The sequence below is a fragment of the Frieseomelitta varia genome, unplaced genomic scaffold (assembly GCF_011392965.1).
Source record: "Frieseomelitta varia isolate USP_RPSP 00005682 unplaced genomic scaffold, Fvar_1.2 scaffold_342, whole genome shotgun sequence".
Classification (NCBI taxonomy): Eukaryota; Metazoa; Arthropoda; class Insecta; order Hymenoptera; family Apidae; genus Frieseomelitta; species Frieseomelitta varia.
Window position 1 is genome coordinate 245639 of NW_025110082.1, and position 24618 is coordinate 270256.

The 24618-nt window shown below is 33.2% G+C and overlaps 1 protein-coding gene across 2 annotated transcripts in view; it reads left to right on the forward strand.

Annotated features, from left to right (window-relative positions):
* Window positions 1-24618, forward strand: part of LOC122530430 (protein expanded-like) — a 133074-nt gene that overhangs the window by 59188 nt on the left and 49268 nt on the right. For both annotated transcript variants that reach the window (XM_043657362.1, XM_043657363.1), the window contains exon 3: window positions 9990-10145. In XM_043657362.1, the coding sequence (XP_043513297.1) occupies window positions 10032-10145 (114 nt within the window). In that variant the 5' untranslated portion in view covers window positions 9990-10031. The remainder of the gene's footprint in view (window positions 1-9989; window positions 10146-24618) is intronic.

Consider the following 24618-nt stretch of genomic DNA (forward strand, 5'->3'; position numbering starts at 1 on the left):
AATACTTTGAACGTCGTTTGCATATTTGAATATTTCAACTTTAATATCGATATTACGCCCTTTTTAATAGTGATATCACGTTAGATTATTTTGCCCAACTTGTCCGAATTGTTACAATACGAAGCATGGTTTAATCCTTTTCAATACTCTGCGATTTTTGTCTTATTTTAATACTCTGAACGTCGTCTGCATATTTGAACATTTCAACTTTTCTTAACTTATTTTAAAAAAAATGTTTCTATTGAAAATCAGTCCATTTTACAGCGTTTTTACAGCGCTTCTAGACGATATGTGAAAAAAACTGTAAGCTACAAAAGAAAGGAGGGCCAAAATATTATTAATAATATAAGAGAGACATATTATTAATAATATAAGAGACACATCCGTACATATTATTAATAATATAAGAGACACATCCGTACATATTATTAATAATATAAGAGACACATCCGTACATATTATTAATAATATAAGAGACACATCCGTACATATTATTAATAATATAAGAGACACATCCGTACATATTATTAATAATATAAGAGACACATCCGTACATATTATTAATAATGTAAAAGATACAACCGTACATTACAAACCATATACAATAATTCGTCGCTTTCTTTTTGAACTCGTTGGTATGATGTCATTGGATAGAAATTATTGAGAAGTAATAAATTTATTATTTGTTTTGTCTGTGTTATACCTCAATATACTTAAAAACTGAGAAAATATTGCAATTTTGGAACCAAAAAAAATTCTCGAGGTGCGTGGCACGTCATTTCAGCACAAGAAGTTAACAAGACGACGACATAGTCACGCGAGCCAATCGAATAAGATAAATTGCATTATCATCACTGCTGAGCCAAGAGTAGAAAAAAAAAAAAAAAGGAAAAATGCTCATTTTGGCAAATATTCATTCCACGACGGTATTTTATTGGTCATGGACGAGGTGCGCCCCGTGGCGCGCGCATTCTTTCGTCCCGTAAGAATCGTCAGTGACGCGGATCTACGATTGGAACGGCGCGGCGCGCAACAACACAGTTCGTATTAACCCGCGTTGTCACGACAATAATAAGTTTTCCTGTACCGAGCCGTCGTTAAGTGGGAATTATTTTGCAATTAAGAACAGGTTGTTCCGCGGATCGAATCGATTACGATCTAATCATCGGGCCGCGGTGCCGTGGCCGCGCTGCAATTTGCCGCTAGAATTTATTCATAAAACGCGTCGATTTACTCGCAAACGCGTAAAAGAGAGGCATTCGAGCGTTGCTTAATGAGAATGCTAAACCGCAAGGGCAGGAGATCAGGGACTTTACTGGAATGCGCAGCGAAACTGCATGCACGCATGATGCATTCGTCGATCCGTGGGTGGAGGGGAGAAAGAGAGAGAGAGAAAGATGTAGGAGCGTAGGACGAATACGGTGCACTCGACTCTCGATGCACTTTTTGAACGATATTCATTGCCTGGTTCTATTTTACACATGTGTCATCGTGTAAATTTCTTTTTTAGAAACTTTTGCCACGCTTAGTTATGTTTCTGGATTTTTTTCTTTGCTTCACTGTAACGTGTAATGTTGCCTTTTATGGGTGTCTTTCCTCTCGGAGGAATGTTCTACGGATCTCTCTCTTATGACAGGCTTCGATCCTATTTGGAAAAAATGCCTTTGTATAAAAATAAAATGATTCGTTAGTTTTTATAAAAAACGTTTTATTTAAAAATAAAATGATTTATTTGATCGTTATTTTTGAAGATGGTTGATTGAATATTTGAGATATAAACACACGAAAATCATATATTAACCCTTGCGGAGGAATTCTCGAAGAATTCTCGGAAATATTCATAGAGAAAAAAAAAAATAAAATAAAATAAAATATTCATAGAGAAAAATATCTAAGAAAATATTTTCTATACGAATTATATAGTTGAGGCTCATTAGCACAAATTTGATAGCAAATTTGATAATAAACCGAATGAATAAAAAACTATATTACGAATTGTCCAATTATCCTACTCGGCGTAAAAATATAAAAAAAAAAAAAAAAAAAATGTGAAAAGTCTATATCCTGCGACTTGTAATTCATCAGTTCTTTAATACTAGTAGTAAACGAATCGTCGTGCGAACAAAAAGAAAGCTCAGAAAGTATTTTCGCGTGAAGCTTTATTTCGTCGCACGAAACAAGAAAGGAAAGTGGAAGAGAGACGACGTCGCGGTATTCCAGTGTTATATTTTCATTGGTATGATCAGGTTCGGATAAAAATCTGTGTACGCACGGGCATATCGGAGACGCGATCGCTATGAATCGTTGGATAAATGCAGGTAACGGTCCGTTGGAAAACGATCCCGGAAAGCCACGCAGCGGATAGATAGAAACGGTCGATCGGCTAATCTCATCGATAATATGTGACGATTATGGCTGGCTGATGATTATTTCCTGCAACGTGTTATTTAGAGATTACCGGGGGTACTGAAATATTCGATGCCTTGCGAGAGCACGTTTCGCGAAAATTGTGAGTATGTTTGAAAGTGGTCTGAAAGAACGCGATATTTAATAGATACGCGTTATATTAAGGCACGAAAGAAAATGTCGATATAAATTATAATATAAGTAAATAGAATAAATCTTTTTTCTCCTTTTCTTCTTTTTTTTATAAAACTTAGTTTATTACGAAATGAAACAAGGAGGGCGTAGATTTGTTTAATTTGAAGATCTGAGTTAATGGAGCTGTTATAGATTTATAGATTTTATAATGAAAATAAATTAAAATAGTTAAGTAAAATAAGATTTCATTATAACTATACTGTAAAGTGAAATATAGGCAAGTATATAAATTCATTTAAGAAATTTCAAGCTTCAAAATTATCATAGATAATAGATAGAATTCTCGTAGAATTTATATTTTATGATTAAGTGTTTTTCTGTTTCTGAATCACGGACAATTTAAATGTAAACTATAAAACTCACGTAATTTACAACGATTTCACGATTATTCCCTTGCAATGCGTTATTTACTAGTGATTGATATTGTACATTAGCATTTGCTAGGAGTTTTCTTTTAATTCTAACGTACAGAATATTCAAGCACTACCATTGAATCAATTTCTACGCAACTACAAACTCGAGCCCTCGGGTTGACACATTCACTCTCACTCGCCTAACCGGAAATTCGTGAAATTCTGCACATTTCACGGACGTCGTATGAATTCAGCATTTGCATTTACAAAGATTTGCACAAACACACTTGAGAATCTACTAATTTCTAGTCATTTTTGCCAACAAACTTCTGGAAAATTCTTAAAAGTGATGCAAATATGTTCACATTCACAAGTATCCTATTTCAAATTATGTATACCAGGGATATCACATCGACAGGAAATTCTTTTTTTTTTTTTAACAAGAACACTGAATTTTAATAATAGTATATATTACTTAAAATCAAGTTTTTAATTGGCAACATTCAATTGTTTAAAAAAACGAGGTCTTAAGAGAAAAGATATCTCTTTCATTGTCTTCCACTCATTTTTGGTCGATTGAGATAAATTATTATTTAAAATTTTAACTAGTTATGTATTAATTCTCTTAAGCGTTTTTCCATTTTTAACATTCAAAATTTAATTTAATTGACACGTAAATTAGACTCGGTAACTCCGAATATTTATAATTGATTTATTCGAAAGAATAATTCAGATATATAAAAATAAGATGTGGATCAAAGGTAACGAGTGATCTGAATATTTTATTGTATATTATTCCGAATACAGGGGAATTAAACTTAAATTCCATCTAAACTGTCAAATCTATTTATCTAAAGTCAATATTATTCTGAACAAATAAATTACTGAGATCGACTGTATCATCATTGTGCCAAGAGGAGTCAAAAATGCCTTATTTTTCGGTCACTTTTATTTTGAACTCTTTCATAAAATATAGTAAAATAAAATATAATGAGATATAAATAATAATAATAAAATATAATGAAATATAAATAATAATAATAAAATATAATAAAATATAAATAATAATAGCAAAATATAATAAAACATAGTAAACTTAAGATAAACTTAAAAATAATAATAAAATATAGTAAACTTAAAAATAATAATAAAATATAGTAAACTTAAAGTAAACTTAAAAATAATAATAAAATATAGTAAACTTAAAGCAAACTTAAAAATATTAATAAAATATAGTAAACTTGAAAATAATAATAAAATATAGTAAACTTAAAGTAAACTTAAAAATAATAATAAAATATAGTAAACTTAAAGTAAACTTAAAAATAATAATAAAATATAGTAAACTTAAAAATAATAATAAAATATAGTAAACTTAAAAATATTAATAAAATATAGTAAACTTGAAAATAATAATAAAATATAGTAAACTTAAAGTAAACTTAAAAATAATAATAAAACCTAGCAAACTTAAAGTAAACTTAGAAATAATAATAAAATACATTAAACTTAAAGTTTAAGACTTAGCATTTCTAGGATTGAATTCAGTCCTGTGCCCCACTGGAAAACTCTGCCAAGTTTTACACCGAGGGAATATCCAAGGCTCGTTCCCTCGGATAGGTAGGTTGTCGAGTAATTAGATTTGTACGCGCTAAAAAGGACAAGAGGTGGCGAGAGTGTGCAAAACACGGTTACTCATGCCGGTGGAATGTAGTTCACATTGTTTATGTACCGCCTACTACGTGCATGCACGTCGTACTTCGTCGAACGATAAAACCAGTCGCCGGCGCTCCCCGTCCCGCTGGATATCGCTCTTGTCTTCCACGCGTGTGCGCACGCTCGCTCGATCGAACGCGCCACTTTCATCCCTGCCGATCCGCAGGGATCCCCTTCGCCATGTTTTCGAATTCGCCGCGAGTGCACACGCGGTGCCGATCAAGGGAAGAAGAGCCATCCATCCGCCGTTCGAACATGTTCTTCCACGTGATCGGGGTCTGCATGCTGATGTGGGAGGGACGAGTTAATTGCCGGAGATCGGTACCGGCACAAAGGTCGCCGGTGTTGCTTGTAAAATATCCTAGATTGTTTAACCAGGCGGTAATGAAAGACTTTCGGCGAGGAATCTTATGGATTCTTTCGGAGTAGGTGTGTCCATTTTCTCTGTTTTCCGAGTTCTCTGCTTTCTTTGTTACAGTATCTTCTACAGTAACATTCGCCAGTACTAGTTTAATGAGGTTTTAATTTTAATCAAATTTCTGGATAGTTGTTGCACCGTCTGATTTATTTATGATAGTATCGCTCGTAGAGAAAAAAAAAAGGATCGTACGGAAAGTGATTTGTCTTTCGAAAGTAATTTGTTTTGTTGTTCTTCAAATTTCTGGAGATTTTCATGTCACCCATCACTGTGATGCCGACTAGTTCTGAAAGCAATTCTCACCAGAGAAGTTGACATGACGCAGTAATGTCGCCTGTCGTCGTGATAATCTCAGAGGAATTGAGATAAATATTTTAGTAATTACTTCAGCAATTTAACTAATTATTCGTCGGAGAAGTCACGTGAAAAAATAGCGAGAACAATAATTAACATAATACAATCGACTTCATGAAAATCGTTTCACAAAAACATTCTCGATCTATTTATCTTAATTCTACAATTTTTCTTCCAACATCGAATATCTCGGGATTAGAACTATCACACTAGAACTATCGACGATTGAAGTATAAAATTCCCCGTCAGAGACATTGAAGATGAAAAAAAAAAAAATGGAGAAACTTTATAATACAGTGAAATGTGAGTAATTTCACGAAAAATTATTTAAATTTTTAAAAATAAAAATAAATACATTCTGTTTTTATCTCTATAAAGTGTTTAACAAAAATTATAAATTGGTCATTTTTACTGCGTGGTTCTAAAAAAAAAGTAGTGTTAAAACATTAGCCCTTTCACCGTGGCCATGACTCACGATTCGCAGTGAATACGCGAGGGGTTCATCCCCTATTCGGCGTTCGAAGCCTTCCAAGAGCCATCCAGAGATCTGCAAGCATGGCCACGCAAAAATTGACTATCCATGATTTTCTTCGATAAATTCCGGTATTTTCTTATGGTCGGTGATCGCCCCCGAGAGGAGAAGAACGGGGGTTAACCTCTTGCGCCAAGTCGAAAAGTTTTTGTCCCAAATTGCAACATTTTTTCAGTTTTAAGTAACCTACAACATTTTTTCAGTTTTAAGTAAGTATATTTAAATGTAACCTAAGCAAAACAAATGATGAGTTTATTACTTCTTAATAATTTCTATAGTATATATATTATAATATAGTATATAGTATTCTATAGTACTTATAGTACTTATAGTATAGTATATACTATTCTATAATATTATAATATTTATATTATATTCTATAATATTTATATTATAGTATAGTATATACTATTCTATAGTATATATATTATACTATAGTATATACTATTCTGAAGTATATATATTATAGTATAGTATATACTATCCTATAGTATTTATTTTATAGTACACTATATACTATTTTATAGTATATATATATTATAGTATAGTATATACTATAGTATATATACTATAGTATAGTCTATTCTATTTTTATATATATTTTAGCATAGTATATTCTATAGTATATATACTATAGTATAGTCTATTCTATAGTATATATATTATAGTATAGTCTATTCTATAGTATATATATTACAGTATAGTATATACTATTCTACAGTATATACTATTCTATAGTATATTTCTATATATCTAGTGATATACCGACGAGTTCAGAAAGAAACAGAAAGCGACGAATTATTGTATACGGTTCGGTCACTCGTTACGGTCCGCGGACCAGTTGCCAGCGCAAGGGGTTAAACGGCAGTGAAATGCACTGTCTATCGGGGGTGTTGATCCAAGAATCAAAGACGAATCAAAGGCCAAGAATGAGGGATGGCGAGAGAGATAAAATGGAGCATGGAACACTGGGCTTCAGGGAGAGGGAAGAAGAAGCATGGATCGGTTTTTATAATGGCGCGGCAGTTATACCGGTAAGCGAGTAAATGCACCGAGCCGTGAGGGCACCTGAGAGAGAGAAATAGACAACTCTGCAAGCAGTGCACGAGTGTATGTATGTATGTACAAGAGTAGGGGGAAATGAAGAGGGTGGGCGATCGCGAAAGGGCGAAGGGAGGGGGAGGGAAGAGGATCGAGGAAAAAGGGACAGAACGTGGTGGTTCCTCGGGGTGTGGGCGGATTGCACGCGTCTCTCGGTAATGGATCCCATCGATCATCCCTCCGCGGGTAGATGGTTTCTCCTCCTTTCTGCTCTCTCGCGGATCGTCCATTAGTCAATTTCGTCGATTACCGCGGCGACTTCGTCGAATCATGGGACGACTCCGAAATAACCATGCCGAGAGAGAGAAAGAGAAGGAGAGAAAGTCGTTTCACGACGCGGACTCGGTGTAATAATAGTGCAGCTTGAACAATACTGCGAATTCTGTTTTTAGGAGGGCTCGTTTGGGAAACTGTTCGAGATTTGTTATAGAAATTTATATTCACAGCTGTTTCGTTAGGGTGTTTGTGAAAAGGTTGCTTAAAGGATATTGTGGGAAGAACTCGTTGTTTCTTTCTGTTTTTTGCCCGTGGAGATATTGATAGCTCTTGTGGAGAACCTGTCGGAACAAATGGAGATTTGAATTGCGTTTAAACGATTATTCTTTCTTCCTCTCGAACACCGATTTCGTGTTCATTGCTAAAATAAAATTTGTTATGTGGTAACTGAAAAGAGAAGCATAATATAACAGATCTCTAAAAATTAGATAATAAATAAAGAAACTCTGTAAATAGAAGAAGACTGAAGTGTAACTGACGTATGTTATGACAGTCGATGCGTTTGAAAAATAATATGACGAGTGACAAATTAAAATATTTAATTCTAAATAGCAAATCAGTCACGCGACAATCATCGTTTCGACACGAAAACACAAAAATCAGCAGTGCCATTACGATGAAAACAAGAGCCGTGCGAATTTCGTGCTGCAAGGATGCGAAATTCCTGCCTGAAACAGAGTTCGTGACAATGTAATAATGTTGTGAGCTCCTCGTATAACGTGGCACGTAATCGCGATGGAATGCCTTTGGAGAGAGGTTCCGTGGAAATCGAAACAATTAATCGGTTCCAGAGGGCTTGAAATTCCACGGTGGATCTGATGCCTTCCGCGTTGCAATTTTTCTTTTTTTTTTTCTTTCGGAGGACTTATTGTCCGGCCGATTTATGAGCGGCTGCCTGGCTCGACGCGAGCGAGAGACCATCCGTTTCTCCGTCCACGCGACTGTTCTTGCCTCTTGTTCCACGGAGATGAAAATGGAGTAATGCCGGGAGCGATTCTGTGATTTACCGTGGGCCAACAGAAAGGGATTCAGCACACATATTGCGAACCGTGTGCGGAGGCTTTCCTCCTCCTCCTCCTCCTCCTCTTCCTCTTCTTCTTCATCTTCCTCACCTTCTTCATCATCATCATCATCATCATCTTCTTCTTCTTCTTCTTCTTCTTCTTCGTTTTCTCTCTGCTGTTCCTGCCGGCTGGAATCTCTGGAAATGCCACTGTGATTTGTGCGACCGGTTACCGTTTCCATTTGCATATCCCTTCGGCTCTTTCGTACATTGTTATCTTCGTTGCCACGTGATTCCCTGCTCTAATAGCCTGACGTGAAGTAATCCCGGTAGTCGCCTTCTCTATTTTCGAGAAACATTATGGAGCATCTGTTTGGTCGTTCTACCTGCCTACCTTAAAATCTGGCTGCTCTTTTCGTGGTTTCATTTCCCCCCGTATATTTATTTCGTTGTTTGTGGCTTTTTTTTTGGGGGGGGGGGGGGGGGGTAGTTTAAATATCTTTTAGTGGATAGATATTTCGGGTGTATAGAGTCTAGAGAAGAATATAGACTGAAGCTAATATAATTGTGACAATTACGTTTTATTATTCATTGCGCCTAATTTTAACCTCTTCACATATGTGAACAGTTAATTTACGTCCTATGAAAAGAGTTATTATATTCTTAATAATTTCTATAGTATATACTATTCTATACTATATATATTATTCTATACTATATATATATATTATAGTATAGTATATACTATAGTATATATATTATAGTATATAGTATAGTATATTCTATAGTATATATATTATAGTGTAATATAGTGTAATATACTACTCCATAGTATATATATTATAGTATAGTATATACTATTCTATAGTATTTATATTATAGTATAGTATAGACTGTTCTATAGTATATATATTTATACTTCCATTCGCGAAATCGTTAGAAAAATAAATGTGCAATCTTTATCAATCCTCTTGCGCTGGAATGGCGAGGATATTTGGCCAAAAATTGCAATATTTTCGCAGTTTTAAGTATATTGGGATACAACCCAGGCAGAACAAATAATAAATGTCCAGTGATATACAGATGAATTCAAAAAAGAAGACGAATTGCTGTACACGGTTTGGCCACTCGTTATGGTCCGCGAACCAGTTGCTAGCGCAAGAGGAAGAGTTCAACTTGCTTCAACCAGAAAACAAATCCCAATCGTCATAACGCAGCTGAGAAATAAAACGAAATGAAATTAAACGTCTTTGTTCTAACCTCTAACAAAAAATTCGTCCCTGAAGAAGTTGCTAAAAAAAAAAAATTAGTAACTTAGTAATTTCTAAACGTAACAATAAGAAAAAATACTTAAGTCTATTTAACACGTTAAGTTCGTACTTTATTTACGCTGTTCATGGGTGAAACATCACAGTACAATTACGTCCAACGTAATTTCGGTCGGTGTATTTATTACTAAATTTGTAAGATCGAACGCGAACCTGAATGAAAAGATCGCCGCCGATCGCCACGATACTTAACTTCGGTGTCATGTTGCACTCAGCCTGTTAAATTCCCAGTCCCAAGGAAGAAAGCACGGGATTTTCTGATGCACCTTGAATAATATTTCTCTCCTTTTGCTTGATTTGATTGCAGTGAGGACGCTGGGCGTAGCGGCGACGAAATGAAGCATGCAGCATGCGTGGTAGCGGTGTCACGGCTGCGCGGTCCTGCCAACAACCCCTGGTGTCCGCCAGCCGCTATCTCGCCGTTCAAATCCTTCCTGGTGATTCTCTTTCTTTCATCGTTGAGGTGAGCACACGACGGCCGAGAGTTCAATTATATTAAACGGGCATGCCCAGGCGAATAATTCATGACGACAATGCATATTCAGAGAATATGCGTTTTGTATATAACCGTTTTCATCCTCCGTTCCGTTATATATGGTAATCCCTTGAGAGTCATGTATTTCCCATGTAGTTGCCGTATCATCTTCTAACGAGGAACAATCACGTTTACGCTCGAGCGGCAGCACGTTTCACGAAGATTCGACGGTGGCGACATTGTAATCTTTTTCTCTTTTCTTTTTTTTCGTCTCACGCGAGGGAAAGAAATGATAGATTTTTACTTTTACGTATTTTTCTCTTTGCGAATTATTATTAATTCTTCCGTTTTGAATTATTTATAATGGGCGCGCAGAGCGCTCGTTAGGCGCTTTTCTCCATTTTATTCGCGAGTTTTATTAACGCGTTTTATAGTTGAAAATAATGGAGGAATAGGCTGTATAAATATGTATTAGACTCGTAAATGCTTTATTCGAAAATCATAATGAGAACGTATAACGTTATGATACGGTAATCAGCAGTGAACTTGAGGTAAAGGCACTTTTGATGTTATACTGTACGAAGTGTATTTTTCTACTATAAAACGGAACGAGGTCGTTTATTCTCAATTAGCAATTCTTTTTCCCCTGTCTGATAGGAATTAGACGTGAAAGTTGGCAGCGAGAAGTTTATGTAGAGAGAATCTGAATGGAAATTTTTCATTTTGTTTCTGGTATTTTAGCTTTTCAGCTTATTACAGTATATATAATTTCTATAAATATATAATTTTCTGCAAATATTTTAACTGTAAGATAGAATATTATTGAATATTAGTATATAATAATATTTCGTGAATATTTAAAATATCTGTCGATAAGATAATTAATATCTGATAATAATAATAATATTATTATCATTTTATTTCACTCTATATTAATTCATATTTGATAATGATATTATTATCAATTTATTTTATTTTATAATATTATAATATTTGATAGTATTTTATTTTATAATATATTATATATTATAATATTATAATATTTGATAATATTTTATTTTAATATTGTAATAGTATTATAATATATAGTATTATAATAATATTACAATATTTGTTAATATTATAGTTTAGTATTATAATATTATAATATTTGATAATATTTTATTTTGTAGTATTATAATATTTGATAATATTTTATTTTCTAGTATTATAATATTTGATAATATTTTATTTTCTAGTATTATAATATTTGATAATATTTTATTTTATACTATTATAATATTTGATAATATTTTATAATATTAACAAATATTACTTTTTACCGACACGCATTTATTTTGCTATACACGGTAATTCGAGTAACTCTATATACCTTCTATATTGCATTTCGTCACTCATCAGTTCTCAGTTCTCAACCATAGTGTTCCATAAAATTAAAACAACCACCCAATTTCTTTTTTTTTTTTTTTTTTGGAAAAAAATCGTCGTGTGCAGCATTCTGTTGAAATAGTGTACCATCGTGCGACCGTGGCGGAAACGGTATAGAACATGCCCGCGAAATACCAGAGTTTATCGGAACATGTGCATCGCGATGGGGCACGCCCGGATTTTCTAATCGTGGAATGCGATTAGTTACATCCGCGGCGTGCGTGGGCGCGCGAGAGAAACCCCGCAGTATAGTACAGTCGATATATTAAGGCGTGCGAAGGTACATGCACCTGCCTTGTCCTTCCTAACAGTCATTTACAACCGGCGGGCTGCAGGAGCGAAGAGGAACGCCCGGCACTACGTAGAATGTCTAATTGAAAAAGTTCCTGCCTCGGTTACTTTGTAAGTCTCTGCGTGGCGCAGCAACGTACCAGAATGCTTCGGAATTATGGGTTAATCAGGATGAAAATGATGTTAGGGTATAACGAGGGGAACAGCTTCTGTCCGGTGAATATAGGGTAACGTACTTTAACAAGCCCTCTCGACAAAGAAACATGGTCGATTTTTCATGAAACTTGGCATGAACGTAGTTTTCGAAAGAATGTCTCACCCGTTTCTCTTTTTATCGGCAGTGGTCGATGTTGATAAAAAATTATCCTCAAAATTGGGGGTGCGAAACATATTATTGGGGGTGTCAAACATCTCGGAAAATTATTGAAAATTTCTAGTGTAAATTTAGTGTTTTTCAACGATGAATTTAATACCATTATGAATTTAACCATTTGTTTAAACGATACGATAAAAAATCATATTTTTCATAAGTTTTTTCCAAGTGAATGTTGTCAACAAATTTTCTTGAATGTTTGTTTATGAATATATATAAATCGAACACAAATGACGGACGAAATGGAATCTTGATTTTTAAAAAAATTATTAAAAAAAATTCATTGTTTTCTAATCTTTCTCACTGGACGTGTAGAAAAACATACTAGAATTGCTCTCTGTTCGCAAATCTGTTTTAAAACGTTAAATGTTAATATATTTTAGGTCTGAAGAAAGCTGATTTTATTGTTCAGTACTTGTTACTTTTGCGAGTGAGTGGAACTTACGATTTGCCCACGAAGAGGAAAAGATAATTGTTAGATGATTAATCCGATTGTTGACCTATTTATTAATCTACTTGTTTATTGTAGTTATTTAATTTGAAAATTTCAATCGATACGAATGAATCAATTCTGGTGATCTTTTAATCTATTTATTGTAGATATTTCACTTGGAAATTAATAGTTAGCGTGAATAAATCATTTTCTAATGGTATACGTTCGATTTTGCGATAGTATAAAATAATATTTTTGAAATGTAGATGCATGATGTTATATACACGTACACTTTGAACGTCCAGTCTTATAATTATGTTATAAAATATCTTTGTCGTAATTTTCAAGTTACAGGATGATGTAAAGGATTAATCATTTAATATATACGTCGTGTACGTACATAAATGTACACTAGATAGGTACATGTGACACGCACGTACACGTGTGTAAAAATGTATAAGAATATATTAATATTTATCACACTCCAACTGGAAGTAATGCAACTCGTACAAAATGTAAACTGGACTTCAATATTGAAACGTTATTAAGAAATAATCTTTACCTCTTCGCGCTAGCGCTCTTCTTTCTTTTCTTTTTCGCGGTAGAACGCGTGCGCGCGTAAATTTTTCAACGCTAGTGAAAAATGAGCGATCTCGTTTTGGGGGCGTGCATTTGCAGGAATGGCGCGCGATTCATCATCGTTCCGAGAGAGCTGTGATTGCAATTAAAAGAGTTGTTGCCGATTAAATCTGCCGGGGATAAAGGCTCGTTTGACGGCGTGTTTTACTTAACGATTCGTAAGATACACGATTGTATCGCGGCGTTTAGCAGCCGACGTGACTAATGCCTCGCGCGAATAACCACGTGTAAATTTCATTTTCAACATTTCGTGTTTCCCTTCTGTATCATCGTCGTTGATCGAATCTCACATCAACACTCGAAAATATTTTATCAGAGTTGGTCAAGAGTTGGTCAAACGCAACAATTGTAATTTCATTAGAATTTTAACAGACTAGGACAATGTTTCTTTTTCTTAATGTTTTATTATACAACATTATACAATATACAATGTTTTTTATATACAAGTACATTTGATCATGGTAACAATTTTTTAATCTAGTGTGTTCATTCCTCGTTAACAATTTAATGTATAAAATTCCATAGAAATACTATAAAAATTTCAATGATAAATTTCAATCAATACTTCAATATTAATCTCATAATCTGCGAAGCCGTATTTTAAATTTATATCATTACTTGTTGTCCCGCTGAGTAAATGTTAAATGTATTCTTTGCGTAATGTAGCATGCAACTCTATTCATTAGATTATTCACGTTGGCCGCATAGTTGCAAGAACGAACATTTGGCTTGGCCACTTTTTGCAGGGAATACGAACACCGGACTTCATTGATTAAGCCCTGACCGTGGGATGTTTTATAAGAGATCGGACATTTCCTAATGGCGCTACTGTAACGAGCTCATTAGCGCGAGTCTGTGTTTTTTCGCGAAATGAGGAGGAAGCAACCTTGTTTGCGTTTGCCGTCTCCTCTGCACCATACTTCCCATGAAACTATGTGAAAATAGTATCTTGTCCATTTCTTCCTTTCTCCTTTTTTTTTTTTTTTTTTTACTTTATTTTATAAGGCCACTTCCTTCCACGTGTTTCTCTGCTCTTTTCTTTTTTTTTTTACGCGTGCTCGAAATATACGAGTCCTTTTCATTACTTTAATTACACGTTACTGTTTACCATTTTTTCCCAACACGAGTGTATTGCAATTTTTATGATTACCATTTTTCACGAGTAAATTTTCTTTTATCTCTGAAACCAAAATGATTTATTCAACTCATGATAGATAGCAATACGTATGAACATACGTACGTGAATTAATGGGAAGGCAGGATAATCATAAATTGCACGTTTATACGAAATTTATATAATTATAAATTTTAAAACTAAATATTACCTACTTAATTATAAATTTAAAATTTATTTTCTATTATAAATTTTAAATTCAGTTTCAATTATAAATTTTAAATTTATCTTTCATAATAAATATTAAATTTAGTTTCAATTATAAATTTTAAAACCAAATCTTACAATTACTTTACAATAGCTCCAGAAGAAGAACAAATTTCACCCTAAATCTCTCCATTTGTAATTCCAGAGCAAAACCTACGTTCTCTCGAAAATAGGTAACTCTCTAATTTTATCCAACAATATAACGTTATTCTCAATAAACTTCAAGAACTCGATAAACTTCTCAATCCTGCAATTTCTCGACTCGGAGGAGTCAAGGAATTTACAATTTTTTTCGCAAAGTTTCCCTCCGTCCAATTCTCCAAACGTGCACAATCCACAAGAACGATTTCACAATCGAAGTGGGCTGTCTCGTTCCGAGAATACTCGAAAATTATTTTAAATCCGCTTACGAACTTGAGAGAGCTTCTCTCTGTTTCTAGAGCTTTGGCACTCGCGCAGAAGCGGTCTTTCAATGGCAAGGTTTCCTCAACGATGTCGATTTGCCGGTTCGAGGCTGTTGCCTCTTTGCGTCGTTAGACAAACCATCCACACACAAACACACACATACACACATACTTGAATACACGCGGTTACGGACCGGCCGGCAACGTTCTAGCGCACCTTCTCACACGATAGCATCTACCTAATTATAGCCAGGCTCATTTGTAACGACGAATTTGAATTCCCGGTTGCCGAGGAAATTCCTCGTTCTGCCTGCGTGGTCCCGCGTCGGAGGCCTGCTGTGAAATCAACGGGCCCACGGATTCTAGGCCTCGTTACACTCGGTCAACTCCAAGTTCACTCGCGTGCGTGTGTTGTTCTCCTGAAGATCCAAAGAAGTGATCCGACTAAATGTTTTTCGTGACCAATGCTGGCTTTCTCGCGAAGAAACGATCCTCTTGAGGTGGGAATTGTTGATATACTATATACTGAAACAAATATATTTGATATACTATATTCTGAAACTTTGTTCGATTACAATTACAAAATTTGGCGGATTTTCACGTAACTTTTACGGGCTGGAAGTCACTCTGAATTGAGAAATTGGCTTCAGCTGCCTCGAACGTTTCTTACTTGGAATCTCGTGTTTCTCAAAAGTCTATATGCCACGTAGAGCAGTGATACGCAATCCGTTTTAAAATTTCGCGACCTGTTTAAATCTTCTTGCGTTTACAGAAGTTTTTACGATTACGTTTCAATTATATTGTTTGCATAATAAAATTAATTCAATTGAAAGTGTGCGAGAACGATATAGGAGCCACTATTCTAACAAGTATCTATATTTCTGTTTTTGCTATTTCTTTTTTTTTGGCTTATCATATGCAAAAAGTTGTGCATCACTAATATAGAGTATTTTTTTCTATAATTAATTATCTTTTTTTCTATAACGTACAATTTAAAAACAATGCACTTCATCGTTATTTCGAGCAGCAATTGCAAACTAAATCGAGTTGAATTTGGTACAAAGACGTTTGCTCTGGTATGATATGAAAAGATGAAATTACGAATAACTTCTGAAAGTAACTTGTGAATTAAACCAAAATGAAATTGAACAGCTGAAGAATTAATAGGCAACGTTGATACGTTTCCAAGAATTAATCTTTCGGCATATTCTGACAATAAGTAAGTCTTGTTCAAGTGAAATGGTTCACGCTTCTGAACATACATGAATACACCGCGTGAATAAAATTACTTATTGTACTACTGTACACCTGCTACTACTTGTAGGGTTGAGATCTTGAGTTGAAATTTTTCTCTCATTAGCTTGTTGAGAATACTATTAAGCGGTACTTAGTTTATGGGAATGCAAAGCTGAAAGCTAGCTGAATTTAATAGGATTGCAATTGAATGTGAGATTTTTTTAACGTGGTTTTAACTTTGTGCTTCAAAAAGTTTCTCCTAATTGAAACCTAATGTTTGCAAAAATTATCAAAGATATAAGGGATAAATTAACAAATTTGATCGAAAATTCTGCTATTCGAACTATATCAAACTATATCAAACATATCGTATGAAAATTGGCCTAACAATCATATGATACAAATAAAACACAATAATCGAGAAATAAATTGTCCAAGGTGCTGAAAATTTTTTTATTAAAATGTTTCGATCTTGCCAATATTTATATAAATACAGTGTGTCTCACTTCGTAAAGTCTAATCAAATAACGCAAGTGATTGACCGGGAAAACGGAGGGAAACAATCATAAGCACACGAGGAAGGAGAACAAGAAAAGAACGAACGTTTCTTTTTTTGCGTGCAACGTAATTAACTTGTTAGCTAAGGAAGACGTTATCTATAGCTCAGGTCGTTATCTATAGCTCGTCTGTAATTCGGGCGTAATTTCCCTGCAGTAATTCCTTCGACGACGGGAAACGAAAGAAAGGATGAAGTATTTCTCCGCGTTTCGAGCGATTTGAAACGCTTACGTGCTCACTGTTAAAAAACACACGTTCGAATTAAAACGTTTCATTCTTCACGCTGAAGTATTCCTATTCTATACTTGTACACTTATAATAAAAATATATTCTATGTGTCTTGAGAACAGATGAATTATGCCCGCGTTATTAAACAGTGTTTTGCGAAATTTATTATTTGTTTTTGCGCATTTTCTAAGAGTAAACGTTGTACGAGAAAATTTATTAGCACTAGTAATTTGTGACTCGTGCAAAATATAACATCAGTATAGTATGATATAATGTCAGTATAAAATAATATCATACATAAAAAAATATGAAATGTCTAAAATACATATTATAAAATAATATAATATGTAAAAAAAATATGAAATGTCTAAAATATAATACACATTATAATAGATGTTATAAATATCTAATATATTAAGATATTAATATGTTTATTGCTATCTGTAGATATTGTATTTATATAGTATAATATACTTATATAGCAATGTCTATAGATATTATCAATACATTATAATACATTAATATCTAATATCTTGTATCTGGACTCTATTTTTTTTAATTATGTTCATAAAAATATCTCTAAATCTACTTTTTTTGATCAATTTATAATATTTTACGAATAACAGTAATTCAATTAAGATAATAAGATCATAAGATAATAAGATTTCATCAATTTATAATATTTCACGAATAACAGTAATTTAATTAAGATATTAAGATTTAACAGGCTTTAAGAGCCTGACAAATAAAACTATATGAAATATCCAAATATACGTTCTAAACGATCCTAGATTCCATTTTTTAAACACGTTCACACAAATACGCCGCCGTCCATCCATAATTTATAATATTTAGTTGACGCGAGCGAGAACATCCGCGATAAGTGGGACAAATAATTCGAGCAACGTAAATCTTCACCTCCAGGAAGAAAGATCGGAGATATTTCGTCAATCTCGCGGATCTATCCCGTGGCCCCCCTCCGTCTTCCACGGACGAAACCGTGAAACGCTGGCCCACCGATAGGATCGACCGTAAATCTGAGCCGACAGGCTGTTTCCGAGGATATTTTATGGTGGCCCGTAGAGATTTGGTGCGGACAAGATCGGCGCCGGAATGCGTCGAGCGACTCGAAATATTCGATACGGGGCGATAAATTGTTCCTCTGGCCTCGGCCCGTGCATTCCATCGCCGAGCCGTTTATGAGGCACCGTTTCCTTCCCCGAGGCAGTGTTTAAAACGTTGCAATTGTAATAACATTTCCACGCACCGGTTTCATCCGACCATGCTTCTCTTCTCTTTCTTAGCTCGGCTACATTTCTCTTCCGTTGCGCAGTTGCACACACTGGAGGATACTTGTACTGTACAAAATTTCATTTTATTTAAAAATAAATACTTATTTTATTTGAAACAAATAAATACTTATTTCAAATAAAAAAGAAATACTTATTGTTATAAAAAAGAAATTAATATTTCAATCTATTACATAATTTAATAAATTTTATTTTATTCAAAAGTAAATGCTTATTTTATTTAAAAAAAATAAATACTTCTTTCTGTAAAAGAAAAATACCTATTTTGTTTAAAGAAAATTAATATTTCAATCTATAACATAATTTAATAAATTTTATTTTATTTAAAAATAAATACCTATTTTATTTAAAAAAAGTTAATATTTCAATCTATAACATAATTTAACAAACAATAAGCACGCTAAATGTCAGTAATATATTTTACTAGAATATTGGTTATGTTATAATAAATTAATTATATAATTAATTAATTAATATTAGTTAAATTATTTAATTATAATAAATTATATAATTAATTAATCATATAATAAATTAATTATATATTATAATGATACAGGTTATGTTACAATAAGTTAAATTATTGCCACTAGATGGCAGTGTTTATTAAATTTGAAAGAAAGAACGACATTATTTATGAATGCCTCCTATATAAATGGACTACGCATTTTGATACGTTTATTATTATTCTATGATGCTATTCTAAAATATTTATATTCTAAAATATTTATACCAGTTTACTTGTATTGTATTCAAGATATTAATTATATATGTCATATTCAAGTGTTGTCAGGTATTATATCATATTCAAAGTACAATAATTTTTTATCCAGGCTCCATTCTTTCGGTCACCTTCATAAAAATATAAAATTACATAAGTATCCGTAATACACCTGTAAAAACCATAATTGGTGCTCTAATCACTTTTGGATTTTTATCCGTTGCAGCCAGAGTTTCGTTTCAATGTAATGACTCCAACAGGAAAAGCCAAAATTGTTTCAAAATTAATTTTATCGCGCTTTTTGTTAACGCGTCAATTATCCGGTTTTATTATTTGAATATATTACGATTTCATCATCAATTATTACTGTTAATCATATTGGCTATTACTCCAGGTAATTCCGTTTCTCTTTTATTTGCCACTTTTTATTATCCAGATTTTTCTGTCCGTTTATTCATCAAGCCGTAGAAGATCACGTTGCCCCGCCATAGCCGATCTCCAACCGGTTTTCCGTGAAGCTGGATGGCTCGCGTTACATCAGATAACTTTCTAATCACGTAAAATAATATAATGTTTCATTGGATGGATCGAAAATTCTTTCGCTGCAATTAAGACGAGTAAAAGGAGAAAATGAAGCGTCACGGATGGAACGTAAACGTCCCGGGTAGTGCGTAACGAGTAATACATAGTTCCGCGTGCAAAAAGCGAGGCATAAAGTGATTCAATTAATCACAAAGGCGAATTTCCCTTCGATGAATCTTAATGAATCGTAATGGCCGTACTACTTTGATACTCTCAAATATATATCTATTTAATAACATAATCTATATCTAATCTATTTAATAAATTATAATATAATAATAAAAATAATTTAACAATATAATATAAAAATCTAATTTTTTACTTCTAAACATAACTGGAAGGAACTGCCTGCAACAAGCAATTAAACACTAGATATTGTTTCAAACATAGTGCGTCGAATTTACAATCGATACGCCTGTTAATAAACTTTTACTTGGAGCCAATCAAGTGAAAGATCACTTTTTTTTAAAAATGAAATAGAATATGTAGAAAGTGGAGCTGTTTCCTTCAATCCCTACAATTTTCCATTTTCTATCTTCTATCGTTCAATAAATCGTGCTTCAGAAATCACGCGTCTTTTCAACTCGATCAGTCGCGTCTCGTCGAAATCCGTTACAAAAGCACGAGCCGAATAAAACCGACCATCCTTCGTCATGCGTGCGGCACTTTAGCGAGAATCGGTTCGCTAAAGAGATCATTCTGATTCAAACGATCCGTTCGTCGTCTGGAGTAGAGAGAAAAGAGGAAGATGAAAAGAAAAGGAAAGAAAGAAAGGAAAGAAGAACAATCATCTCGTAAATACGACACCGAAAACGTCTCGGACTCGGCTCACAAGCTATAAAAGCTGGCGTGATTTCAATACGCGTCCCCGCGATGCCGAGCATTCGCAATTTATGCAAATCGCGACGACAGCGAATCCGTCGATGCTTTGTCCCGAGGGAAGGATCCAGGGTCCTGGATCAGCGTCCATTCAGCTTGAAAGCCACCGAGGACCGATGATGTCACGGTGGTACAGCAGGAAGCGAGGTTACGCCAGGTGCGATTTGAATATTCGTAGGTGTTCATACTCTCTCTGTTATGTGTCTCTTGCCTGTTTCTTTCTTCTCATATCTTTGTAGTATCTTTCTCTGTCTATTTCTCTCATTATATTTTTCTCTCTGTCTGTCTCTCTTTGCAGTCACTCTCTGTTTTTTGTCTGTCTTTCTCTGTCTATCTTTCTCAGATTTCTGTTTGTCTGTTTCTGTCTTTCTCTCTCGGTCTATCGTGTTTGCCTTGATTTATGCATTCGGCTCTATTTGTCTATCTGTCTGTCTGTCTGTCTGCTTGTCTTTTTCAGTTTGTCGTACGTTATCATCGTGTCCGTATGTTTCTCTTTATCTATCTCTGACTTTGTCTGTCTACTTTCTTCAGTTATCAGTCTGCCTGATCCTCTTCGTCTTCCTCTGTCTGTTCCAGTCTATCTTATTGTTATTATTATATTATTATTATTATTATAATTATATTTTATTATATTATTATTATTATTATTATATTTTATTATATTATTATTATTATTATAATTATATTTTATTATATTATTATTATTATTATATTTTATTTATATATTATATTTAAATATATTTTTATTTTATTTTTATATTATTATTATAATTATATTTTATCATTATTATATTATTATTATTATATTTTATTTATATATTATATCTTAATTATATTATTACATTATTATATATTATATTTAATTATATTTCAATTATATTATAATTATATTTTATCATTATTATATTATTATTATTATATTTTAATTATATTATTATATATTATATTTAATTATATTTCAATTATATTATTATTATAATTATATTTTATTGTTACTCTATCTCTCTTTCTTTGTTTCAATCGACTTGTCTCTGCCTATCAATCTGTCTTTGTTCAACTGTGTTTGTTTCCCACTCATCGTGTCTGTGTTTTAATCTACATATCTGTCCCTTCTTGTCTTCATCTCTCCGTTTGTTTACTTCTTCTTTTCATTTCTGCCTGTTTCTATCTTCTCTTTGTATTGAGTTTGCCTGTGTGTTTCGTGGGGAATGTTACGTTACACCGACACGATGTGTTTTCCAGTTATCACGCCTATTTTAATCTGTCTATCCCTTTTCGATTCCGTCTGTTTGTTTCTTCTTCTCTCCATGTGTCTGTCTATCTAGGTATCTGTCTCCATCTTTTCGTACACGTGCGACAACACTGCACCGACACGTGTTTTCCAGTTATCACGTCTCTTTTAATCTCCTCCATCTATTTGTTTCTTCTTCTTTCTGCATGTGTCTTCATCTTTTCCTACGTACTTGTCTCTCTATGCATTTCGTGGGACAACCTCGCACTTACGCGATGAGTTTCCCAGTTATCACGTCTATTTCAATCTATCCATCTCTTTATTTCTTTCTTCTTTCCGTGTGTCTGTTATCTATACACACACGTCTGTTTCTCTCCCTCTCTCTTCGTGGGGTAACGTTGCGCCTGTTGTCATCCGTAGCAGTGAATTCATCGAGCGCAGAAAGAACAATAGCGACGAGTACACGACGGCGGACTTTTCCATAATTATACGGTGGTTAAACCATGATTGCCACGTACCGGTCCAAGGTATACACCGTCAGCGAGCTGCCTCAGCTCGGTATGCCGATCGTTTTTCGCAACAGTAGAAAAGAATAGGCGTTCTTCTGCGTATAGGCGTGCTATTACACTACGGAAGGTATTATACATGGGAGGTCTATTTTCAGCAGCAGGACTGAGCGATCTTTTCTTCCCGGGGTAATTGGTAATTGGCCTAAGCGTTCTTCCTCGCTTCTGCATCTTCCCGCGCGATAGAACTCGCGAATCTGAGATTGAATTCGAATTGACAATTCGATAATTTTTCATAGATCACTTCTATCTACAAGATGATAAAAATATTTGAACGATAGTTTCTTCTTCTTTTTTTTTTTGAATGAAACCAAGGAACGATTATTTTTCTTTTCGCCCACTGTACTTACAATACTAATTTTTGAATTCTTACGTTCAGTGTCGAATTTAGTGTTATTTTTAAAATAAAAATTTCCAAGCTCAATTTTCAAATAAAACATTTTTAAATACTTGTCAAATTGAATATTAAATCATTCAAAAATCTACAATTGATGATAGAATTATTGTTCGATCCATTCAGGATCAAGCAAGGATTCATCACGGTACTACAGTTTCTTGAAATTTCAGAAAATTACAGAATCCATCCAAAGGACAGTAACAAAAAGATTAACATTAAACTTTCACAGTCTCGTTGATAAAGCCTCAAAAATAATTTGACAACGTAAATTGTTCCCGAAAAATGAAACGTTCGTTCGTCGTGTTAAGGATTATCCGTTCATCCGCAGAACGAATGAAACGGCGCGGGATTCCACAATTCGAGCATGACCAGCAGAGTCACTTGTTTGGTCATACGTGGCAACTTGCATAATTCGCTCGCGTGATCCCGGTCGGGGAAATATTTAAGAAGCTCTCTCGTTAAGCAGCGTTCCGTGTTTCGTGCACGTTTCGAACAGAATTGCAAACGAACGTAATTGGCTGCCTTTGAGATTCTTGCGAAGAATCGCGGAAATCGTTCGAGACTCCATCCGTCGATAGATAACGAGAATAGCGTTAAAGATAAGATCGCCTTGTCGAGATGATCTTATTCGTTTGGCAACGAACAGAAAAATTTGTTTTCCGCCATGTTTCGTATTTTTCTCGTAGTATTTCGACGAACTATCTCGATGAAATTCCTCCGTGGAGATTATCAACAGTGGTGGGAACAGACGATGAGAAATTGAACGCATACATCGTGCGGATTATTCCTCTGGCGTAATTGGAAATTCTTGCGCGTATGCCCAACTTTGATAGAACGTGCGTTCGTTAACTCGTTGATAACCATTCGAGGATATTTTCCGTGTTATTAATGACGTGCACAACTGAATAACTGCAGTCTGAGCTGAAATATTTCGTTTAGTTTTCATTTTTTCTATTTTTACTTTTTTCGATTATTTTATTTTATTATTTTTATTTTTCTCGATTATTTTATTGTATTATTTTTATTTTTCTCGATTATTTTATTCTATTATTTTTATTTTATATTATTTTATTTTATTATTTCTGTTTTATATTATTTTATTTTATTATTTTTGTTTTATATTATTTTAATCTATTATTTTTATTTTTATAATTTTATTCTATTATTTTTATTTTTATAATTTTATTTTATTATTTCTGTTTTATATTATTTTATTTTATTATTTTTGTTTTACATTATTTTACTCTATTATTTTTATTTTTATAATTTTATTCTATTATTTTTATTTTTATAATTTTATTTTATTATTTCTGTTTTATATTATTTTATTTTATTATTTTTGTTTTACATTATTTTACTCTATTATTTTTATTTTTATAATTTTATTCTATTATTTTTATTTTTATAATTTTATTTTATTATTTCTGTTTTATATTATTTTATTCTATTATTTTTATTTTATATTATTTTATTTTATTATTTCTGTTTTATATTATTTTATTTTATTATTTCTGTTTTATATTATTTTATTCTATTATTTTTATTTTATATAATTTTATTCTATTATTTATATTTTATATAATTTTATTTTATTATTTCTGTTTCATATTATTTTATTCTATTAATTTTCATTTTATATTATTTTATTTTATTCTTTTCACGAGTAACTCTCTTCACGTGTAATGATTATCATTGTTTTGTATCCAATCAATCATTTCAAAAATTTTGAAAAGCAAATCCCATTTTCGTTGTGTTTGATGTGCAAGCAGGCAACAAACAACTAACTATTCACGACTAATAATGAACA